Source organism: Phoca vitulina, unplaced genomic scaffold (assembly GCF_004348235.1).
Source record: "Phoca vitulina isolate PV1807 unplaced genomic scaffold, GSC_HSeal_1.0 scaffold123, whole genome shotgun sequence".
In the NCBI taxonomy this organism is placed as follows: domain Eukaryota; kingdom Metazoa; phylum Chordata; class Mammalia; order Carnivora; family Phocidae; genus Phoca; species Phoca vitulina.
Window position 1 is genome coordinate 101935 of NW_022589826.1, and position 21855 is coordinate 123789.

Below are 21855 nucleotides of genomic sequence, written 5' to 3' on the forward strand. Positions count from 1 at the left end.
ACTCTGCTGCTCAGAAATTCTGAATGACTTCCCATCTTGGAGTAAAAAAACATATGTATCTTTTTTTTTTTTTTAAAGATTTTATTTATTTATTTGAGACAGAATGAGAGAGAGAGAGAGCACATGAGAGGGGGGAGGGTCAGAGGGAGAAGCAGACTCCCTGCCGAGCAGGGAGCCCGATGTGGGACTCGATCCAGGGACTCCAGGATCATGACCCGAGCCGAAGGCAGTCGCTTAACCAACTGAGCCACCCAGGCGCCCAAAACATATGTATCTTTGAACTCACCTGAGACCCTCATATCTTTCCCTCTCTCTACTCCCAACACCCTTTTGTTGCCTTAGCTCCAGACACACAAGCCTCCTTCCTGTGCCTAGAATATTTCAAACACACTCCACTCCAGGCTGTGCATGTGCTATCCCTCTCCCTGAAACAGCTTTACCCCTGATGATGCACTCGCTCGTCTCCCTCAGTCTCTGCTCAAATGTCAGTGTACTAGTGAGGTCCTCCATGACCACCCTATTTAAAATTGCATTACTTCATTCTCACCCCAAACTTTGCATTTCCTTCATTTTCTCCTTGGCAGTAACATCCACCATCTAATATACTATATATTTTTCTTGTTTATTGCCTGCCTCCCTACCTCATACGCAGAAGCACACATACTAAATTACAAATTCCATGAAGTCAAGAGTATTATTTTCCTTTAAACTATAGTTCCAGCTTCCAGAACAGTGCCTGGCATAGCAGGTGAATAATCAATATTTGTGTAAGAAAGAGAAAGAGGGAGAAAAAAAACTAAGCATTTCTAACCCATCAGATTGGCAAACATCAAAATATGATATTGTGTTGACAAGTATAGGTAAACAGGAACATCTCTAGTAGGTTCTATGGTTGGTAATTTGGCACTAACAAAAGTACAAATGTCCCTACTCTGTACTCCAGTAATTCTATTTCTAGGAATATATACTATGTAAATACCCTTACACATGAGAAAGATACATGTTTACAGTAATTTATTGCAGTAGCGTTTCAAAAAGAAGATTGGAAACGACCTATCAGTGGGGTAATTATTAATGAATGATGGCACATGCAATGAATACTATGCAATTGTTTAAAAAAAGAAAGAAGGCAAGATCGAGGAAACCCTTTATGTACCATCTCCAGTATTAGTTGCTAGGAGGCAGCAAGCAAGGCGCAGAAATGCTGCCATTTGTGCAGGACGGCGAGGGTGACGTGTACCTGCCTGATGTGTGCGGAACAGTACGTGTGCCCCGAAAACACAGGCTGTCAAAATTAGATGCTGAGGACGCTTACTCTTTTTAAATATTGAACTGTGTGAATGCTTTACTTTTTCATACTACGTTTCTAATAAGTAAACCTAAAAAATTCTGGAGAGGGGAAAAGTTTTAGAAAAAGAACAAAGAGGACGTGCCCGCGGGCCCGCGCACAGCCTGCTCGTCCACGCGGTCCTCCACGGGCGGGGCCACCGAGGCGAGGCTTCCTAGAGCGGCCGGAAGTGCCGGCGGCCCGCGGCGGGGCGCCCATTGGTCGACTGGAGTCCGGCCTTTGTTCGGGGCCGCCGCGAGGTGGCCGCCGCGGCGCGTGAGTCCGCCCTGCGCCCGTCGCTTCCGCAGGGGAGGACGAGGCCGAGCCCCCGGGAGCGGACGGGGGAACGCGAGGCGGCGTCTGCCCCACAGCCGCCGACCTGCGGGCTGCGCCTGTCGGGCGTGCGGTCCGCGAGCCTCCGCCCGGCGCTCTTGACCCCTGGCGTCTCTCCAGGGCTGGCGGGGGCCGGCTGCTCGTCCGCCCCGCGGGGAACGGGAGTCTGACGGCCGAGAGCCGCCGCGCGAGCTTGCGTTCGTCGGAGCGCAGGTGTGAGTCCGCGCCCCTGCCCGCCTGGCTCCCGCGTTAGCTGTGTCTATGTTCACGGCGGCTCTTGTCGTCTCCGCGGTGACGACGTCCCCGAAGCACGGTCCCGAGAGGTTCTCCTCGAATCCGGCCCGGAGAGGAGCGATCTCCCGGCCCACGATGGCCGCAGCCCCGGAACCCGAAGGACAAACAGCACTTGCAGTAGTTAAGGCAGAAGAACACCGCGGGGGGCCGGGCGCCGTCTCCCCGAACCACAGCGCTCGCGGCAGGGAGGTCTTCAGGCAGCACTTCAGGAAGCTCTGCTACCGGGATGCGCCTGGGCCCCGCGAGGCCCTCACGCGGCTCCGGGAGCTGTGCCGCCAGTGGCTGAGGCCGGAACGCCACACCAAGGAGCAGATTTTAGACCTGCTGGTGCTGGAGCAGTTCCTGACCATCCTGCCCGGGGACCTGCAGGCCTGGCTGCAGGCGCGGCACCCGGAGACGGGCGAGGAGGCGGTGGCTGCGCTGGAGGATCTGGAGCGGGAGCTGGACGAGCCGCGGAAGCAGGTGGGAGGGGACGCTCGTGGGGCTGGGAGAGCTCAGGGCGTACGGACCGAGCCGGAGCAAAAACACAGCACGTGAAAGAACACCTGGAGGCCTTTACTAGGTCATCGCGGAGAAGAACGAGGCTTAGGGAGCGACCTGACTGCCGGTGTCAGATAACGTACAGACCCGGGAAACTGATGAGTTTGTGAGGGTGGATCCGTGAGAAGTTACGGGAAGGCAAGGAGGTAACAGAGGGAAACAAAGAATTCTCCAACATTCATAGCTATTAAAAAATGGGCTTCCTGGTTAAAAAAAGAAAAAAAAAAAAATCCTCCCTTTCCATGGAAATAGTCGAGGTGGGTTCAAATAGATGTCAAGGATATTACAGAACAGCACTGTCGAAAAGAACTGTAATGTGAGCCATATGTGTAGTTAAAATTTTCTAGTAGCCACATTTTAAAAAATAACAAGTGAAATTAAGTATTTTTAACCCAAAATAATCATGTAATCAATATAAAAAATGAAGTATTTTGCATTCCTTTTTTGTATTGTTTTTAAAATTCAGTGTGTATTTTACACTTTGTAGATCTCCATTCCTACGAACCACATTTCAGGCGCCCAGGGAGCACACTGTGCTTGTAGCTATCATACTGGACAATGCAGTTAGAGAAGAATTGCCCCCATTTGGTGAAGGTTGGGCTAGATAATTTTTCAGGTTCTTTCCAAGTCAGAATACTGATCCTGGACCCCTGCGATCATTGTGAGAAGAGACTGAATTTCACTCTCCAGTGGCCTGAAGTGTAGGGATTAGTTTCTGACTCTTCTTTTTTTAGTCATTATTTCCATTTGCGATTGAATGAGAATTTTTCCCATTTGTGTTCCTGGTCCCTGGCAAATCCTTCTTTTGATCTTTTCTCTGAAGTTCTTTAAGTTCTTTCACAAAATCTACAAGGCCAATCATACCTCATTGTTCCCAGGTCCCAGCCAATTCAGAAAGACAGGACACACTTTTGGAAAAGTTGACCCCCTTGGGAGGACCCCATGAGTCACTGACTGCACAGCTCCATCCCAAGAAGATTCAGCAGGAGCAGGAATCTGGGGAGCCCCAAAGGAATGGTAAGGAGCAAGAATTTATGTGTGTGAGGGAAGATAATGGTTTCCTGTGTTAGGAGCTTTCTCACTTTGATGTTCTCCTTTTCAAGTTTTCCTGCTTATCCTCCACCTCACTGTGGAAGATTTTATCCCCCTTCTGACCCTTGCCTCATCATGGAAAGAATTATATTTTAGTTTTTCATTAGACTTAAAAGCTGCTTTTTGGCCCAATGGATGGGGGATGGGATTTAAATACTCATTCAAGTTAATAATACCTTACATTTCTATTTGTTGTTATCTGATGATTCTAGTTCTAAATTCTCTTAAATTTACATTTTTAACAGGAGAATTCATATGACACCCTGTATTAGTCTATTAGGGCTGCCAGAACGGAATACCACAAGCTGGGTGACTTACACAACAGAAATTTATCTTCTCACAGTTGTGGAGGCTGGAAAGTCCAAGATCAAGGTGTTAGCAGGCTTGGTTTCTGGTGAGGCTTCTCTCCTTGACTCACAGACTTGCTGTGTCTTCACACGGCCTTTTTGCTGTGCACACACACTTTTGCGATCTCTTCCTCTTAGGTAAGGATGCCAGTCCTATTGGATAAGGGCCCCACCCTTATAACCTCATTTATTCTTAATTACTTTTTTTTTTTTTTTTTTTTAGATTTTATTTATTTATCTGACAGAGAGAGACACAGCAAGAAACGGAACACAAGCAGGGGGAGTGGGAGAGGGAGAAGCAGGCTTCCTGCTGAGCAGGGAGCCCGATGCGGGGCTCGATCCCAGGACCCTGGGATCATGACCTGAGCTGAAGGCAGACGCTTAACCGACTGAGCCACCCAGGCGCCCCTCTTAATTACTTCTTAAAGGCCCCTTTTCCAAATGCAGTCACATTGGAGGTTAGAGCTACAACGCATAAATGGGGGGGGGGGGGCAGGGCACAATTCAGTCCCTAATACATCCTCACACTGAAAGAAGTAGGAAAGAGAGAGCAAGAACTAGTCAGTATAGTAGGCTTTTTGTTTCTCCCATGTTAGGTTGACTGGGTTTTGGTTGTGGTTTGCTTCCCCACCACAGTAATCAGTTCACTAATTGAAAACCAGATGTCTAGTGTATCCCCAGGCTTCAATAAAAAGTAAACAAACTTTAAATTCCAGTTTGCCCAAACACTCCTTTTTTCAGTGCTCCCTGTCCTTTCTCTAGAGGCTCTTATGTCCATACTGCCTCCCCTGGGCAGTATTTATACTCTGGCCTATTATGGATTCCATTCTCACTACTTTAAATTTTACCAGTATGGTTCTCTCGTTCTCTAGGTTCCCTGCCAGGTGATCTGTCTAATCTGAAAAATGATTTTAAGTTAAGATATTTGTATTTCATACCTGGAAAGATGACATTCGATTATGTATAATTTAAAGGAGTCTTTTCATGCTTTTAAAGCATAGTGTTGGTTATTGGTTAGCTTTAGAGGTGAGGTTGAGATCCCCTGTTCTGTTCATTCTTCTTTTATTAAACATATGTTGAGCAGCAGCTACATGCTAGGCACCGTGCTAGGTGTCAGGAATACAAAGGAAAGACTTCTCTTCAAAAAACAGAAGTGAGCAGTAATGCTATAACCTACAAAAAAAAAAGGACAGCTATCCCTGTGGCAGACCCACAGAAGTGTCACAGAGTAGGTTTGATTGAGCTGAGATGGTCAGATGGGTGGGAACTGGGAAGGGAGAACAATTCAGGCAGAGAGAACGGAGGGGGGGCGGGGGGCATGAAAGCTTAACATTCTAAGAACAGCAGTTGCTCTGAGTTGATTTTGATGAAGAGAATTTTGTGGAAGGGAAAAATCAAAGGTCAGTGGTGTAGGTTCCTGAATACCACGCTAAGGAAACAGATGGAGGTCTGTTACATTATTTGTTTGTTTGTTTGTTTATTTTACTTATTTATGTTTAAGTAGGCTCCACACCCCAACACCAATACAGGGCTTGAACTCACAACACTGAGATCAAGACTTGAGCTGAGATCAAGAGCCAGATGCTTAACCAACTGAGCCATCCAGGTGCCCCCGTTATATTATTTTAATAGAGGAGTGGATGACAGATTTGTGTTTTTTAAAAACCACTATCATGATTCTACTTTTTTAAAGTTACAGAGAAAAATATTAGAAGGGTATCTCCAAATGTAGACAAAGATTATTTGAAGGCAATGAAGTCACAGATGACTTATTCTACTCTCTTTTCCAAAGTCTATAAGTGAATGAACACACCACTATAAATAGGGAGAAAAGATAAAACACAAGGGGGGTGAGGGGAGACCACTTTCAAATATGGAAGATTGTAGACCAGTGCCCAAATAAGGCTGGAGAGAGAGGAAGGAGAAAATTCAAGAGATATTTATTATTCATTTATTAATGAACAGGTCTGATTAGATATTGGTGGTTGGGGGTGTTTTAATAAAATCCAAGTTGGTGACTTGGGTGACCTGCAGATAATGGTGTAAGTAATTGAGAGGAAAATCAGAAGGTGGGAGTATCTTGTGTGTGGAAACTTAGAATGGATTCAATTCTTATACATGTGGATTGGCTGTATCTCTGAAACATCCATCCAGTAGGCCGTACAGTTTAAAACATGGTTCTAGATACAGGAGAAAGATGTGGGAGGAGACAAGAGATGTGCGAATCGTCCCTGGGTAGATGATAGAAGCCATGGCTGTAGATGAAGTTGACCAAGAAGAATGTATAAAGTGAGGAGAAAAGAGGCACATGCAAATTTTTGAGGCATGCCACCATTTGAAGTTTGGGTGGAGGAAGAGGATTCTATAAAGAAGACAGATAAGGGAGTATCAGAGAAGTAAGAAGCAGAAGAGGGTAGTGTCACTAAAGATACCAGGAGCTTCAGCCAGCTACAGCCAATGCTACTAATGGGACACAGGATAAGAACTGATAAGTGTCCACTTACTGAATTTGGCATTTGGAAGTTAATGGTAGTCAAGAATAGTTTCAGAAGGCAGAAGCTAAAAGATGTAGGCTACTTTAATAAGCTTTAGTAAGCTTAACTATGTGGGGTCTTCACCTTTTTTCTGTGAGCAGGCATATTATAAGAAATTTCTCTCCCTGCCTTTGGGAGGAGACAGGACAAGCAGTGAGTCATAAAATAGGTCACAATAATATTTTAACATGTCAACATGCTAAATTCTAGGTAGAACACAGAATTATTATGACTAATGGATAGTCTGTGCAAAACTCTTAAGTTCTAGATGGTCTTTCCTTGTTTTTTTTTAATAGATATTTCTGGACTAGTTCACTCTACTTCATGTTATAAATTCAGAAAAATACACAGTTCCTATACCTAAAATTGTAGAGGGTTACACATGTGCTGCTATTAAAATAACTTTTCAAGGAAAAGTATGAATTGTCTTTTCTTAATCTAATACACTGAAAGGTGCTTCATGAAATCTAGCTATCCTATGAGGCCTGAGAATTTTTAGGGAATCCCTTTTGTCTGCATTGAACAGCATGAATAGGACTTTTTTTCTAAGGTACAGCACCAAGAGCCATACACAATTTTTATCTGTGTCACCACCACCACCACCACCACACTCCCCACCAAAACAACTGACAAGCAAAAAACAAAACCCACCAAAACAATACAAAAACAAAATAAAACTCTGCAGAAATCACAACACATTTCAAGACGTGTCTTTTAACTTTATTAAAAGCATGTAATGTCTGGTCCAAATCCTCATTTTACAGTTGAGGAAATATACCCACAGTGGTTCTGACTTGTCTAAGTTTCCAAAGAATAAGAGGCAGAGCTGAGATTACAGTCAGAACCTGGGGCTCCTGCCCGCTGGTCCAGAACAACTGTTCAAAGCCATCAGGATAATGTACCAAAAAGTCACTATCTCTCAAAATGTAAATTTATTGTTAAATAGACTTTTTATGCACTATTTCTTATTTTAAAAAATTCATTGTGGGGCGCCTGGGTGGCTCAGTTGATTGAGTGTCTGCCTTCAGCCCAGGTCATTATCCCAGGGCCCTGGGATCGAGCCCCTCACGGGCTCGCTCTCTGTCAAATAAATAAATAAAATCTTTTTAAAAAAATTATAGTATCCATACCAGCAAGGTATTATTTGTATTAGCTGTTGGCTAGCATAATAGGACTCCTCTCTGTAAACATAACTGGGAATTACAATAGCAATAATCACTTAATACAGAATTATCTTCGTAGATGACAGAAGAACTTGGAGAGCTGAGTATTTTGCAGTTCTTTGTAGCACATTTGAAAGTATTTCAAAGTGAACTTTTTGGACATGCTATTAACCCACAACACTGACTCTCCATTAGCAGATAAATGACAGTCTCCTTAACTCCCAGTTTCACTGCACTCGGCATTTAACCTTGTCCTTGCTCCCCTAGACTGTCAAGCAAGTTGTACACATGGTAATCAGATGATCTTTACTTGTCCTCATCTCAGTGACCAGCAGGGTTGGACTTATCTCGAGTTGTAACTGATAAGGACTCTTGGTGTTACATATGCCAAAATAACATTGGAAGGTCAGCCCTGGCAGAAGATGTTAGATCCAAATATTTTTCATTTTGTCTGTTCTAGAAGAAGGTGTCTTGGTGTGCCTGGGTAGTTCAGTCAATTAAGCGTCTGACTCTTGATTTCGGCTCAAGTCATGAATTCAGGGTCATAAGATCAAGCCCTGCGTCAGGCTCCATGCTTAGTGGGGAGTCTGCTTGAGATTCTGCCCCTCCTCCCATTCATGCTCTCGCTCGCTCGCACCCTCTCTCAAATAAATAAGTAAATCTTTGAAAGAAGGCCTCTGGCAATCCTATTGGCCTGGGACTGGCTAGCACTTGGAAGAGATACATAAACAAGGCCCTGAAACTCCAGTTGACCAAGAAATAGACTACAGGTCCTTGAGATGAGAAAAGTTCACATATGACAATTTTCATACAGTATTATTCTGTACACTGTTCAGTTGCAGATCTAAGGGAGAGGGTTATCATTTCAATTGCTGACCAAGAAAAACCAACTTTGTATTAAAAAAAAAAAAAAAAGCCTTTTGAAGTTCTGGTGAGACTTTTCTCTAGATTTCTCCTGAAGTTGTGGGAGAGAGACTCATCCTGAGGACTGGTAGATTACACTGAAGATGGTGGACTGAGCACTTAGTTTTGTCTTTTTTTAATTCATCTTCATCAGTAAGCCACGGGAAAGCCAACCAGTGGTGACCGCTGTATATAAAAGAAGTGGTTGAGCCAATATGCTGATGTTTGGGAACACTTTTCTTAATGGTATGGGGGTGTCTCTGATTTCCATGATTTGCTTGATCATTATTACCCTACTAACTTAGCAATACTTCTGTCACACATTATACTTTTACAAATGCTTTATCATACATTCCCTCATCTAATCAAACTATAGGTAAAGAGGAGGGCACAGAGGTGATAAGGAAACCAAAATAGTGGTCATCTGCCAAAATTTAAGCAGTTATCAGACAGTTCCAAGACTGGAATCTAGACCTCCCTGGCTCTAATTTAGTCTTTGTCATTTCTAGCCAAAGATAATACAGCAATTAGGTTCCAAAACAATATCATCTTAGAGGAAATATTCCAACTTTGAGAAAGTCTACTGCCTGATTTAAAAAAATAATAAAATAATAATAATAATAAATTTTTTTTAATTAAAGAAATCGTTAAGGAGGAACTGATTTGAGGAAGAATGGTAGCAAGGGGACATGGTGAGGACAGTGAAGAGTGGACTTCACGGCATGGCACTCAGCCATGTGAGCCAGTGTTTTCCACCCCCAGCCCGGGCACTGAAATGTCCGGGTAGCTCTTGCTGCTGCTTCTGTCATGCCAGGTGACCACTGAAAACCGTAATTAAATGACTGTTGCACAGTGAGGATTCCTAGGTTTGTTGAGATGGTGGTCACAGCAAGACCAATTAGGTGACTTTCTATTCCCTCCAAATCATCAAAACAGCTGTTTTCTTATAAAATTCATGTCAACAAATATTGAGTACTTGCCATTATGTGCTATTCTGTACTAAGCTTGGGGTTGAGGACATGGGGAGCAGGAAGAAGGAGAGAACACATCCAATTTGGGAAATTAGGGAAGACTTCCTGGAGGAGAGAGCATTTGAGATGGACTTGAATAATAGCTAATAATAGTGTGGTTCCTGGACCAGTAGTATCTATCAGATCAGGAAACTTGTTAGAAATGCAAAAAAAAAAATTTTTAAAGATTTTATTTATTTATTTGACAGAGAGAGACACAGCGAGAGAGGGAACACAAGCAGGGGGAGTGGGAGAGGGAGAAGCAAGCTTCCCGCTGAGCAGGGAGCCCGATGTGGGGCCTGATCCCAGGACCCTGGAATCATGACCCGAGCTGAAGGCAGATGCTTAACGACTGAGCCACCCAGGCGCCCCAGAAATGCAAATTCTTAAGCTCTATTCCAGCTTTATCAAATAGAAGTTCTGGGGTCAGGAAGCCTGACATTCTGTTTTAATAAGTCATCCAAGGTGATTCTGATGTACAATCAAGTTTGAGAACCACCATGCTAGGATTTGGACAGGAAGAGATGATAGTTTCAGAAAAAAGGATTCAACCCAGCACATACACCAGACCATTGTCACTTCCTACTAATCTTCCTGGATTGATCCTGACCTACATGCTCTCAGTCTGCTTTTAATTATTATCCTTCACACATTCCCCTCCTTTGATGGTTCCTAATCACTACATTCCTCTCATACCCCTAACCCCACTGTCTTTTCCCCTTTTACTCAGTTTTACTCCCACTTAACTACCTGTGTTTCAGGCCCCTGCATGTTTCTCCCAAGCTTTTACCTCCCTCCCCATTTCTGTTCTTCGATCCCCGTCTGTCCCTCTTAATTATCCTCAGCATATCTCTAGTCCTCATTTACCACTCACCACTCTGCCTTTGCACAGGATTGCCAGGCAACCCCCTGATCCACATCAGTGCCTTTTCCTCTCTTCTTAATCTGTTCCCAAATAATTTTTCTGCTGCTGTCTTCCCTACTGGCCTCTTAATCTCTTCCTTATGTTGTCAATATACGTTTTGACGATGCCAAATATCTAGTTTGTACATTGTATGTGACTTTGTTTTTTATAACACATTTATAACATTTACGGTTCGTTCTTTCATAGGCTTTGCTTCTCAAACCTAGACTAGGACATGTTTGTGTACTCTTTGTTACAGGTGATAAAACCAGAACTAAGAATGAAGCATTGTCCCAGAAGGAAGATTTGCCCAAGGACACAGAATTCCTTGGGAAGATAAATGACAGACTTAACAAAGACATTCCTCAACATCCTGAATCCAAAGATGCTATTGAAAGTGAGGGCAGATTAGAGTGGCAGCAGAGGGAAAGAAGACGCTATGCATGTGATGACTGTGGGAAAAGTTTCAGTCACAGCTCAGACCTTAGTAAGCACAGAAGGACTCACACTGGAGAGAAACCCTACAAATGCGATGAATGTGGAAAAGCCTTCATTCAACGTTCCCATCTCATTGGACACCACAGAGTGCACACTGGAGTGAAACCCTATAAATGTGAAGAATGTGGGAAAGATTTTAGTGGGCGCACAGGTCTTATTCAGCATCAGAGAATCCACACAGGTGAAAAACCCTATGAATGTGATGAGTGTGGGAGGCCCTTCCGTGTAAGTTCAGCCCTGATCAGACATCAAAGAATTCATACAGCAAATAAGCTCTACTAAGATGGTGAAATAACAGAGGTTCTTTAGCTACTCAGCTCTCCTTCATTATCAGAGAATCTGCCTTAGGGACTGTGAGTATCCTGAATATAGGCAAAGCTTCAGTCATCATTGAACATTTCTCTGGCACCAGAGAATCTACCTGAGAAAATTTCCTTTTATTTCTAAATTAGTTCAGTTTCTTAGGAAGCATTAAGGTTATTTCAGAAAGCCTTGTCTGTTAACAGACTGCTCCCTTGCAGCCCAAAATAACCATGTTTCTTGGTTGAAAGATAGTGAATTCTACTTCTCAGCTTTCCTTTTTACTTGACTATTCTGTGTATGACATTAGGCAAAACAGTCACATTTTTCTCTGCCTTCATTTCCCCCTTCTGTAGAGGACACAGTAGAGACCCACCAGGTATGTTGTATTAAGTTAAAGCTGCTTTTGAAATTAATAACTAAAACAATACTAAGTATTTATTTTCCATCACTACTGATATAATGGCTATTATAATGTATAATCATTTTGTGGAATTTGTTTGCCAATGCTAAAAAAGAGGAAACTACCAAAAAAGAAGCAGGGTAAGGAAAACATTCAAGTGGGAAGGAAAGCAGTAAGTGATGAGTAGGAGCTACTGCGAAGAGGGACGACCGTAATGAGGATAAATCACTCCTCTTCTGAGTCTCAGGTTCCTGGAAACTGAGAGACGTGGGGAGGGATTGGTCCAGAACTGTACTGTCCAATGGAGTAGCCAGTGCCCACATATGGCTGTGTAAATTTAAAATTAATTCATTCAAAGTAGAGAATTCTGTTCCTTAACCACGTGCGGCTAGCAGCTACTCAACTGGACAGCACAGACAGATCATTTTTATCATGGTGGACAGGATGCTGCTGTCCTAATCAATCACCAGTAACATGTCTTCCAGCTTAGATACTGTGTGATTCTGAGTTCGGGAAGGTAGTAAAAGAGACACCTGAAGAGACTGCAGTAGCAACAGGAGATAAAATACAGACACTCTAAGAAAGGAATTTAGTAATAACTTTATGGCACTTTTCAGCCTTAAAAAAGGAGTATATTATAATTGGAAGACTGAAGATTATTAAAGTAAATACAATAACATAATAATCTAAATTAAAAGCTTAAATTACTACCTCATCTCTAAAACAAGAGTGTAACTACAAAGTAGCATCCCATCAGATACATATGCTGATAAGAAACTGGGACTCTCAGGAGTTTAAGATAATAAACAGTCCAATTTTTTTGTTCAGCTTGGAAATGCATTAGCAGTCCATGTGCTTGCAACAGTTTTACATCCCTAGTTTGAGAAGACTGTAACATGACAGATACTGTGACCAGAGGCCCAGCATGTTCAAATGTACACCACCCTCAAACCACCATGAATCACTGGTTCTAGGAATAGCCATCCCCAGGACAAGCAGGAAGGGATCTAATCTCTTCCTGAAGACAGGACACACACTTGCTTCTGTATTGTGACCGAGTAGTTAAACCACCACAGTGCTTTCTGTGTCGTTACTACTGTTGGAAGATGAATCTTATATCACTCCTTGTAACACCATAAACTGAACTTTTATGTCTTTTGAACGTAATGCTGCTTTTTAAAAGAAAATGTAAGTTTATTTTGATTGTCTACATCAACTGTAGAAAATTTTAAAACATCAAGTCTCATACTCCTACTTGTTTTTATGACATAATTATCTGAGCAATATTTCAAAGCATTTGAAACAAAGGATCTTTTAATGGTCATGAAGAGAAAAGTAAAGTATTAAAAATCTTTAGTATTAGAAACATCCTTGTTTTAAAAATAAAGCTAGATGCTGAGTGATAGCTTTTCCCCCTTTACCTTATTTTGTCTTGCTGAGAAACAAGCGTAGAAGCTGCTGGCAGTCTCTGTAAAAGAAAAGCTCATACTTCTGATATGATCCCTTCTTGAATTTAGAGAGGCTTCTGCAATGGTGAGAAAGATGATTTTGGCTACCACAAGATTAGGTTTCCTAAAATTGGTAAAAACATGACAGACTGGTTTTCCTTTATCATCCTCTATATACTATAACATTCTACTCAGATAGTTTTGAATACCTGTTAAGTACAAAGAATCATTCTAGTCTTCGAGTTGTATACCTTCAAAGGCTAGTTTGGAGCACTGAGACAGACCATACTACCCTTTTTTAGGTTTGGTGTTGATTCTAAATTGCCACCACAGTGTCCACCATCTGATAACAGAGGGACAGAAATATATGCGGCCAGAGACAGCCTGGAGTGCTGCAGGCAAGAGAAACCTGGGATCAGTGCAGGCATAAGGCAAAGGAGGCATGAGGTTAAAGATCTGAGTTGTTGCTGGTACCAGGAAGAAGCAGGTGTTGTCCGATAAGTGTGTAGAAACCCAAAGGAAAGAACTGGGGAGGGTGCTCACGCACAGCCACAATTATTGGAAAAGAAGATGTAATACGTTAGACACCGTAACCGTAACTACAACCGCTTGGTTCGAGCAGAGAGCCATCCTCAGCACACAGCACCTGCTCTAAAAGAACCCAGTTTCTCAAACAGTTATGTCAGAAGCATATGCATTTCTCCTCCATCTTTTTGGAGAGACGATTTTTTTTTTCCTTTTTTGAAGGAGGCAAGAAGTTGTAGTTTTGAGTTTTTGTGAACTAACAAGAAAGCTGTGATTGTAAGAGGCACCTAAAGGGAGTAGAGGGGGCAGCTCTCTTAGACACTGATGGGGGATGGTAGTGAACTGGTGATTCTGAATGAGGAACCAACAGCTTTGAAGGGAGGAAACAGATTGGGCGCTGGGAGAGGAGGGGCTGCAGGAGGTATGTATGGGCACTGGTGAGGGGCGGGGAATAAGATCAGGGGAAAGGGAGGAAGGGAGAAAATAAAAAGGAACAAGGGTACCAAGAAAAGAACAAAGATAAAACGAGATGGTGATAGGGAAAGAGAAGAGAGTGACGAGTAATCTAATACTGGCATCAGTCATGTTTGAGCCTGGGTCATAGGATGGATATAAGTCATACGAAGAACAGATGAGCTCCTTATCCCAAGGTACACTGAATCTTATGAGCACAGCACGTATTATCTATCTTTATCCAACAGGTCTCCATTCTCATCCTGAGCATAACATTATTTGTTTATAATCAAAAAGTACATCAACAGTGAAAACCAACTAGAAACCTTGACATACTTCAACAAAACAAGCTCTTCTCCCCTAACTGATCCCACAAGGGAGTCATATTGAGGTTCTGAAGGGACAGCTAGCTCAGTCTTTCTTCCTCAAATCCTCTAGAGCAAGGTTTCTCCATCTTGGTTCTGCTGACGTTTTCAGCCAGACAGTTCCTTGTCGTGCCCTGCCCCCTGCAGTGTAGGGCGTTTAGGGGTATTCCCAGCTTCCAGCCACTGGATGCTACCACACCTCCTACTTGTGACAAGCAAGCATTTTTAAGATGGGGGAGCAAATGCCCCCTTGAAGGGCAAAATCATCCTCAGTTGAGAACTGATCTACAGGAAAATAATCTAATTTCCATGACTGTTCCTCTTCATATACAGTAAGATTCTACGGAGATGGTACATACGACCAGCACTGCTAGACCCTCTTTCTTCCCCCAAAAAATGATTCCCAGGGTACCTGAGCTCTAAATAGCAATCATACTGAAAAATTAGTCTGCTTTAGGAAGCCATACCTCACTGTTGAGGACCAGAGGAATCTGCCCTCAAATGGTACTCGCATAAAGAGCTTACATTGCATTTTTTAAACTTTCCTCTTCCTTCCCTGGCATACTTGTGGTGCTACCTACCCCTCTAGCCCCTGACCCAACCATGAACAGAGATTTTTTGATTGAGATTTGCCCTGTCCAGTACAGTAGCCATCAGGTACATATGGCTATGCAACTAAGAAACTACATTTTTTAATTTAATTTTAATTAAATTTTAAAACATAATTCAGTTATTGGAAAACCTTTATGGTGTAATTTGGGTATGTGAATCTACTTTTAATATTTTAAATTTTGTATAATCTCAATAAAGTATTTTCAATGAAAATTTAATATCTGAATTGAGATATGCAATAAGTAGAAACATCAGCTTTCAGAGATTTAGTATAAAAAAAGAATGTAAGATACTTCATTAATTTTTATATTGATTAGATGTTAATATTTTGGATATACTGGTTTAAATAAAATATGTTATTAATATTAGTTTCACCTGTCTTTTACTTTTTTAATGTGGCTATTAGAAAACATTACATAGGTAGATCACATTATATTCCTATTTATTGGACTGCCTGATCAAGATCTCACCTCAGGGTACATCCCATTCTTTATGTTTCAAACCACTTTTTTTTCCTTTTTTTTTCTTTTGTCAGAGAGAGCGCATGCACAAGCAGTGGGGGCAGCAGGCAGAGGGAGAAGCAGGCTCCCCGCTGAGCAAGGAGCCCGATGGGGGACGGATCATGACCTGAGCCCAAGGCAGACGCTTAACTGAGTCACCCAGGCGTCCCTCAAACCCCTTTAATTCTGTGAGACTAAGTTCTGTGATGCCAAGGACTTTTTACCTACTTCTTCTTACTGATTTGTTCGACAAGTATTTATTAAACACATGCTATGTGCTATAGGAGACAAGGGCAGGCTGCCCCAAAATGTACCACTATGGCATACTGATTATTTTAAATAAAAGTTACTTAAAAGACAGCTGGTGCAAGAAGGATACTGAGACCTCCTCTGTGTCCCCCTAAAAGCAGAAAATAAATCTCCCGTGTGAAAGGTACCCTCCCTGTACCAGGAGGTAAGGAGACATCTTTACCACCAGAGAGAGGAAATCTAAAGCCCAGGAGGCCGTATAAACACCCCGTGTTACTGTTTACTAGTTCACCACCCCAGCCCAACTTCTGTTTAGAATTCCTTACTAATTGAACCTCCCAAAGTTAAGTTTTCCTTGTCCTGTCAAATCCTCACAGATCTATTGTCTCCTGTCTGAAAAGTATAAAAACCACCTGCTTTGGTCATTTCTTTAGGTCTTAAGTTCATTATTGGGCTTCCGTCTGGTCTTTTCTCCTGTTAATCTGTCTCCAGTAAATTTGATTCTTAGTCCAACTGTGAGACCACGAAGGTACAGTAATAATTTTTCCCCCCCTTCAGTTCCAAGCCCCGTTCTAGGTCCTGAGGACACAGCAGGGAACAAGGTAAGATCTCTGCCCTTATAAGCCTACGTTACAGTAAAGGGAGACATCCCCTCACACCAGTGAGAACGGCTATTACCAAAAAGACAAGAAATAACAAGTGTTGATGAAGATGTGGAGAAAAGGGAGCCCTCATACACTGTTGGTGGGAAAGCGAAACGGTGCACCACTGTGGAAAGCAGTGTGACGTTCCTCAAAAAACTAAAAATAGAAGTACATGATCCTGCAATTCCACTTCGGGGTATTTATCCAAAGGAAAAAAAAACCACTGACAAGGATGTAAGTGGCCGCATGTTCACTGCAGCATTATCAGGACAGCCAGGCTATGGAAACAACCTAAGTGTCCGGGGATGGGCGCATGGATAAAGAAATCGTGGTATATACATCGGAGTATTACTCAGCTTTTTTTTTTTAATGAAATCTCGCCATTTGTGACAACATGGATGGAACTTGAGGGCATTATGCTAAGCAAAGTAAGTCAGAGAAAGACAAATACTGTGTGACCTCTCCTGGGGCGCCCGGCGGGCTCGGTCACAGGAGCTGCAGATCATCTCGGGGCGGCGAGCTCCACCCCACGGTGGCTACAGAGGTTACTTAAAAACAACAACTACACGGTCTCTCTTATATGTGGACTCTACAAAAAAGAAAAAACTACATAGATGCAGAAAACAGAAGGGGGGCCGGCATGGGTTGAGTCAAAACCTTAAAAAAGCCAACCGCACAGGTGGTCGTACAGACACACTCAGGAGAGCTGAGGAATCCGTACCCAACAGAACAGCCGGCCGTGAAAGTCTGTTCCTCTTTAGCTCCAACCAGTAAAACCCAAGACATCCGGGCAGGAAACCAGGGCCAGGCTGACTCTCTTCGGGGGGCAAAATACCGATTCCGAGGCCCTGGAGGGGGCGCCTGGAAACGCAGTAAAAAATAAAGATCTCCGCTCGTACAAGCCCACCCTACAGCCGGGGAAACAAGTACGACCAGCACCAAGGAAGAGCAAACAGGAACGGAAGACACAGAAGGACCGGAGGAGCACCGCGGCCGCCAGCGCCGCGCCGGGACCCGGGGAGCCCCGGGGAGCCCCGCAGCACGAGAGCCCGCCGCGCGCCGGGGACCCCGCCGGGCGTCTCTGCACAGAGACTCCGAAGACACTGGAAGAAGCGGGTGGCGTCCCGCCCCGGCGGAGCGCCCCGCGGGGTCCCGGCCCGCACGCCGTCCCCTCAGAGCCGCCGCCAGCAGCTCACGGGTCTCCCATCTCCACGCTTCCCGGCGCCGTCGCCGCCCTGAGCGCTTCCCAGCTAGTCCGTCCTTCGCACCGCTCCCTAAAGGCCTCAGCACGGTCCCAACCTGGCCGCAGCGCCTGCCCAGCGACGGAGACCGCCCCGGCCCGCCCCGCCACTCACCGCCAGCCCCTCTCGCCCGCAGCTGTCCGAGCCCGGGCGGCCAGCCAGCCACGCCGTCCGCCGGCGCCGGCCCTGCCGCCGGCCGCTCCGGAACCGTTAGCAGCCAGCAACCGGAAGTGCCGGGCAGTCGTGAGAGCGCGGGGAAAGCGGTCCGGCCTTCCCCCGGGCCAGAAACACGGGGTTCCCGCCTGAAAGAGGCGAGCGGGGGAAGCTGGTCCGGGGGCCTCCCGGAGGCCCTGTCAGGCGGCAGGGTACGTTCCCGTAAAGTCCCTCGACCGCGGGGCTGGGCAAAGCTCCAGGATTCCACAGGATGCCCGAGAGTGACCGTGGGGACAGGCCTCCGCGCCCCGCAACCTCTCATCCGGAAGAACATGAAGGGGAGCAAAATATGCCACCCCCAAATATGCCTCTTTGATATAGGATAGTTTAGGCTGATTATTTTTGTAAAACAAGCAGGACAGGAGCTCTGAAAACCATGTAAATTTTACCCCTTTGTAGGAAACATTTACATTTGTAAGGGAAATCTCCATTTGTCAGGTGTCTCCCCAGGAAGAGAAGGAAGGACTCCAAACCTCCAGAAACTCCTTGTTACTGAGAGGGTAACAACAAATCTGCATGACAACCTCCTTGTTCTTTACTGTGCTTCACCGGGCAACCTCCCGGGGCTCCCCAAACCCAAAAATCTTCATTTGCTCAGAGGTGGACGTTATATTTAAGGCGGTGGCTTGGGTCCTTCCAAGGAGTCACTCAGTCTGCCTGGATCTCCCCGTGTGTGCAGGAGGTTCACCTGTTACTAAACGGGTTTTCTCCTGTTAACCTGTCGTTTTATTGGGTGTTGGGGGGGATCTCAGCCAAAAACCTAGAAGGGCAGAGGCGAAATTATTTTAGTTTCCCCATAAAAGTAAAGTGCAGGACTTAAGTAAGAGACAAACCATGAAGAATGAAAAAGGCTGTGGTCATTGGGAGCTTCATACAGGTGCTCATCTCAGCACTCTCCCCAAACTTGGCACCTGGCACACGTAGGCTCTTGAGAAGTAGTTACCTGGATGAGTAAGGACAGATCTCAGCAGAAGGAAGAGAAAGGGGAGGTGAATCAGATTGACTAAATTTCACTAGTTGACAAAACAAATCAAACCATTTTTTTCCTGTCTGAAATGTCTGACACATCTGCATATTTTAAGGGCCACTACATACTGGAAGTGGGAGAGAGAGCTCAGAATAAATATTAGATGAGGAAGCTTATACTCTATTTAAAGAGCAGATGCAACAAAAGCAGGTAATATAAAATAGAATGCAATAAATAGATTGATAACGTCCTGAGAAGAGAGACATGTTATTCGAATAACAGACCAGTATTTAAAGTGATTAAGAAACAATGAGACAAATTCTTGACTTCAGAGTACTGGGGAAGCATCACAGTGATTATGGGATAGGGAGAGGGACATTCTAGAGGGCAGTAAACACAGACAGGATTGCTAATGTTAGAAAGAAAGGAAAAAAATCTGCATGTCTATCAATAGGGGAATAATTACATATGCCATATCATATTATAAAATACCATTCAGGGGGTGCCTGGCTCAGTTGGTTAAGCATTTGCCTTGGGCTCAGGTCATGATCCCTGGGTACTGGGGGTCCTGGAATCGAGCCCCGTTTCAGGCTCCCTTCTCTGACTCTCCTTCTCCCTTTCCCTCTGCTTCTCCCCCTTGCTCGTGCTCTCTCGTGCTCTCTCGCGCTCTCACTCTCTCAAATAAAATCTTTTTTAAAAAATAAAATAAATAAAATACTATTCAGCATTTAAAATGACAAATTATCGGGCGCCTGGGTGGCTCAGTTGGTTAAGCGACTGCCTTCGGCTCAGGTCATGATCCTGGAGTCACAGGATCGAGTCCCGCATTGGGCTTCCTGCTCGGCAGGGAGTCTGCTTCTCCCTCTGACCCTCCCCCCTCTCATGCTCTCTCTCTCTCATTCTCTCTCTCAAATAGATAAATAAAGTCTTTTAAAATAAATAAATAAATAAAAAATAAAATAAAATGACAAATTATCATTGGAAAAAGCAGTGTCAGAACAATATGTATTCCGTATTTCTTGGAAGAAAACTATGTGTATATATATGTAATTATGTGTTATGCTTGTGAACCTAAAGGAAAAGGATGCACTCCAACCTGAACAGTAATTCTCTCATGTTAAGAATTGTAAAAACTTGGGGCGCCTGGGTGGCTCAGTCATTAAGCGTCTGCCTTCCGCTCGGGTCATGATCCCAGGGTCCTGGGATCGAGCCCCACATTAGGCTCCCTGCTCAGCAGGAAGCCTGCTTCTCCCTCCCCCACTCCCCCTGCTTGTGTTCCCTCTCTCACTGTGTCTCTGTCAAATAAATAAATAAAATCTTTAAAAAAAAAAAAAAGAATTGTAAAAACTTTACAGTATTTGCAAGCTAACAATCTTACGTGCCAGATTCATGAATCCTGGTAGACTAAGTCACTAACTCCTGTGACAGAAACAAAGGATTTTATTTAATGACACAAACATCAGGAGCTTCATGTTTTCCTTGTGCTGAGGCCACAGGGGTGATGTGGAGGGGCCCAGGTGGATGCTGCTCACACATTGGGTTTGCATCCTAGCAGAGGAACCCCAAGCTTGCGAAAACCCAGTCTTTGCCCAATCTTGTCCCAGAATGAGGCATTATCTTTATTATCCTGGTCAAGAAGTAGATCTGATCCAAAAGGAGTTACATCTTTGAAAAGATAATCTGAAAGAAAATTTGTCAGAAGAAATCCTTGGAGAAGTGTCTCCCAACATTCTAGGTAATAGCATTTGGAGGTAGAGATGTCAGCTTTTTTTTTTTTTTACTTCATATACATGTAGATTCTAATTTTTATCATATTTTGTTTTTTTAATCTTTCAAAATATAATAAAAACAAAAGACAAAGAAGTTTAAAGTTGTTTTAGTGAGAGATAAGGAGCCACTCATGGTCAGTGATTGGGGGAATGATAATGATACTTAAGGAACATAATAACCATATCTGGGATGGACTAGAGGTATAAAGACTATCTCAGGGCTGCAGTCATGTAGTGAGATAACTAGAACTGAGAATGGTGATTATGGTAATGGAAAAGAGCAACCTTTCAAAGGAGAAATATGCTGGCTCTGATGATTTCTACTTTACCTCCGTATTTCATCCGGGTAAATCAAGGAAGCTTCTCAAGATGGCATACATTCGAAATTGGTGATAGTGTTAATAAGATCCCATGGTGTTTACATGCATAACTGAATTTAAGAAAAATAAAGAAAATTCCAGGTCCAGATGGTTTCACTGGAGAGTTCCACCAAACATTCAAAGAATAAATAATTCCTATCTTATATCAACCTTCCCAGAATGCAAAGATTAGGTTATACTCTACCCATTTTATGAGGCTAGCATATCTTTGATTCCAAACCTGACTTGGACAGTCTCACTCATGAACAAAAGTTACAAAAGTCCAAAAATTAATATTAAATCATATCCAATATATTGAAAGGATGACATATGTTATGACCAAGTTTCATTTATTCCAGGATTGCAAGGTTGACTTAACACTAGAGAAAATCAATGTAATTCATATTAACATGTTAAAGGAGAAAAATAATATAACATTCAATAGTTTTAGAAAACATGATGAAATTTAACATCCATTCATTATTTTCAAAATTAGCAACTTAAGTAATTGAAGGAAGAGTTCTTAATCTGCTAAGGAGTATCTACAAAACCTACAACAGAAATGATGTTACTTAACTGTACCTCCCTATCTCCTTTTCTGTCCAACTGGTTCAGGACAGGCTGCCCCCAAATATGCCACTTTGGGCTATTGATTATTTGGAATTAAAGTTATTTAACAAACAGCCAGTACAAAAAGGACACTCTGACCCTCCTTTGTCCCCCTGAAAGCAGAAAATAAATCTCCCGTGTGGAAGGTACCCTCCTTGTAGAGCAGGTAAAGAGATGTCCCTATCGCCGGAAATAGGAAATTCAGGGCTGAGAGACTGTAAAAACAACCTTGGTACTTCTTTACCAATTTACT

General features: G+C 43.5%; 1 protein-coding gene and 1 long non-coding RNA gene across 3 annotated transcripts; one reads left to right on the forward strand and one right to left on the reverse strand.

Annotated features, from left to right (window-relative positions):
- The first annotated feature begins 225 nt into the window (after positions 1–225).
- On the forward strand, positions 226–15307 carry ZSCAN16 (zinc finger and SCAN domain containing 16). 2 transcript variants are annotated; one of them, XM_032398972.1, is made up of 3 exons: positions 226–2416; positions 3373–3511; positions 3832–4126. In XM_032398972.1, the coding sequence occupies exons 1-3, from the start codon at positions 1922–1924 to the stop codon at positions 3843–3845; spliced, it is 648 nt and encodes a 215-aa protein (XP_032254863.1). In that variant the 5' UTR covers positions 226–1921; the 3' UTR covers positions 3846–4126. The 2 variants fall into 2 exon arrangements, with proteins under 2 accessions (XP_032254863.1, XP_032254862.1); XM_032398971.1 differs by lacking the exon at positions 3832–4126 and adding an exon at positions 10707–15307 and having other exon boundaries at positions 229–2416.
- A 1377-nt stretch (positions 15308–16684) lies between these two features.
- Positions 16685–18246, reverse strand: LOC116628571. Its single transcript, XR_004298648.1, has 3 exons — positions 17800–18246; positions 17166–17305; positions 16685–17033 (listed from the first exon to the last, which is right to left on the reverse strand). It is a non-coding gene; the product is annotated as an uncharacterized LOC116628571 (long non-coding RNA).
- Positions 18247–21855: the final 3609 nt, after the last annotated feature.

Coding starts and splice junctions, on each gene's coding strand:
- ZSCAN16 (XM_032398971.1), top strand. CDS start 1,922: ATGTTCACGGCGGCTCTTGTCGTCTCCGCGGTGACGACGTCCCCGAAG. Junction 2,417..3,372: donor TGGACGAGCCGCGGAAGCAG/GTGGGAGGGGAC, acceptor CATTGTTCCCAG/GTCCCAGCCAATTCAGAAAG. Junction 3,512..10,706: donor TGGGGAGCCCCAAAGGAATG/GTAAGGAGCAAG, acceptor TCTTTGTTACAG/GTGATAAAACCAGAACTAAG.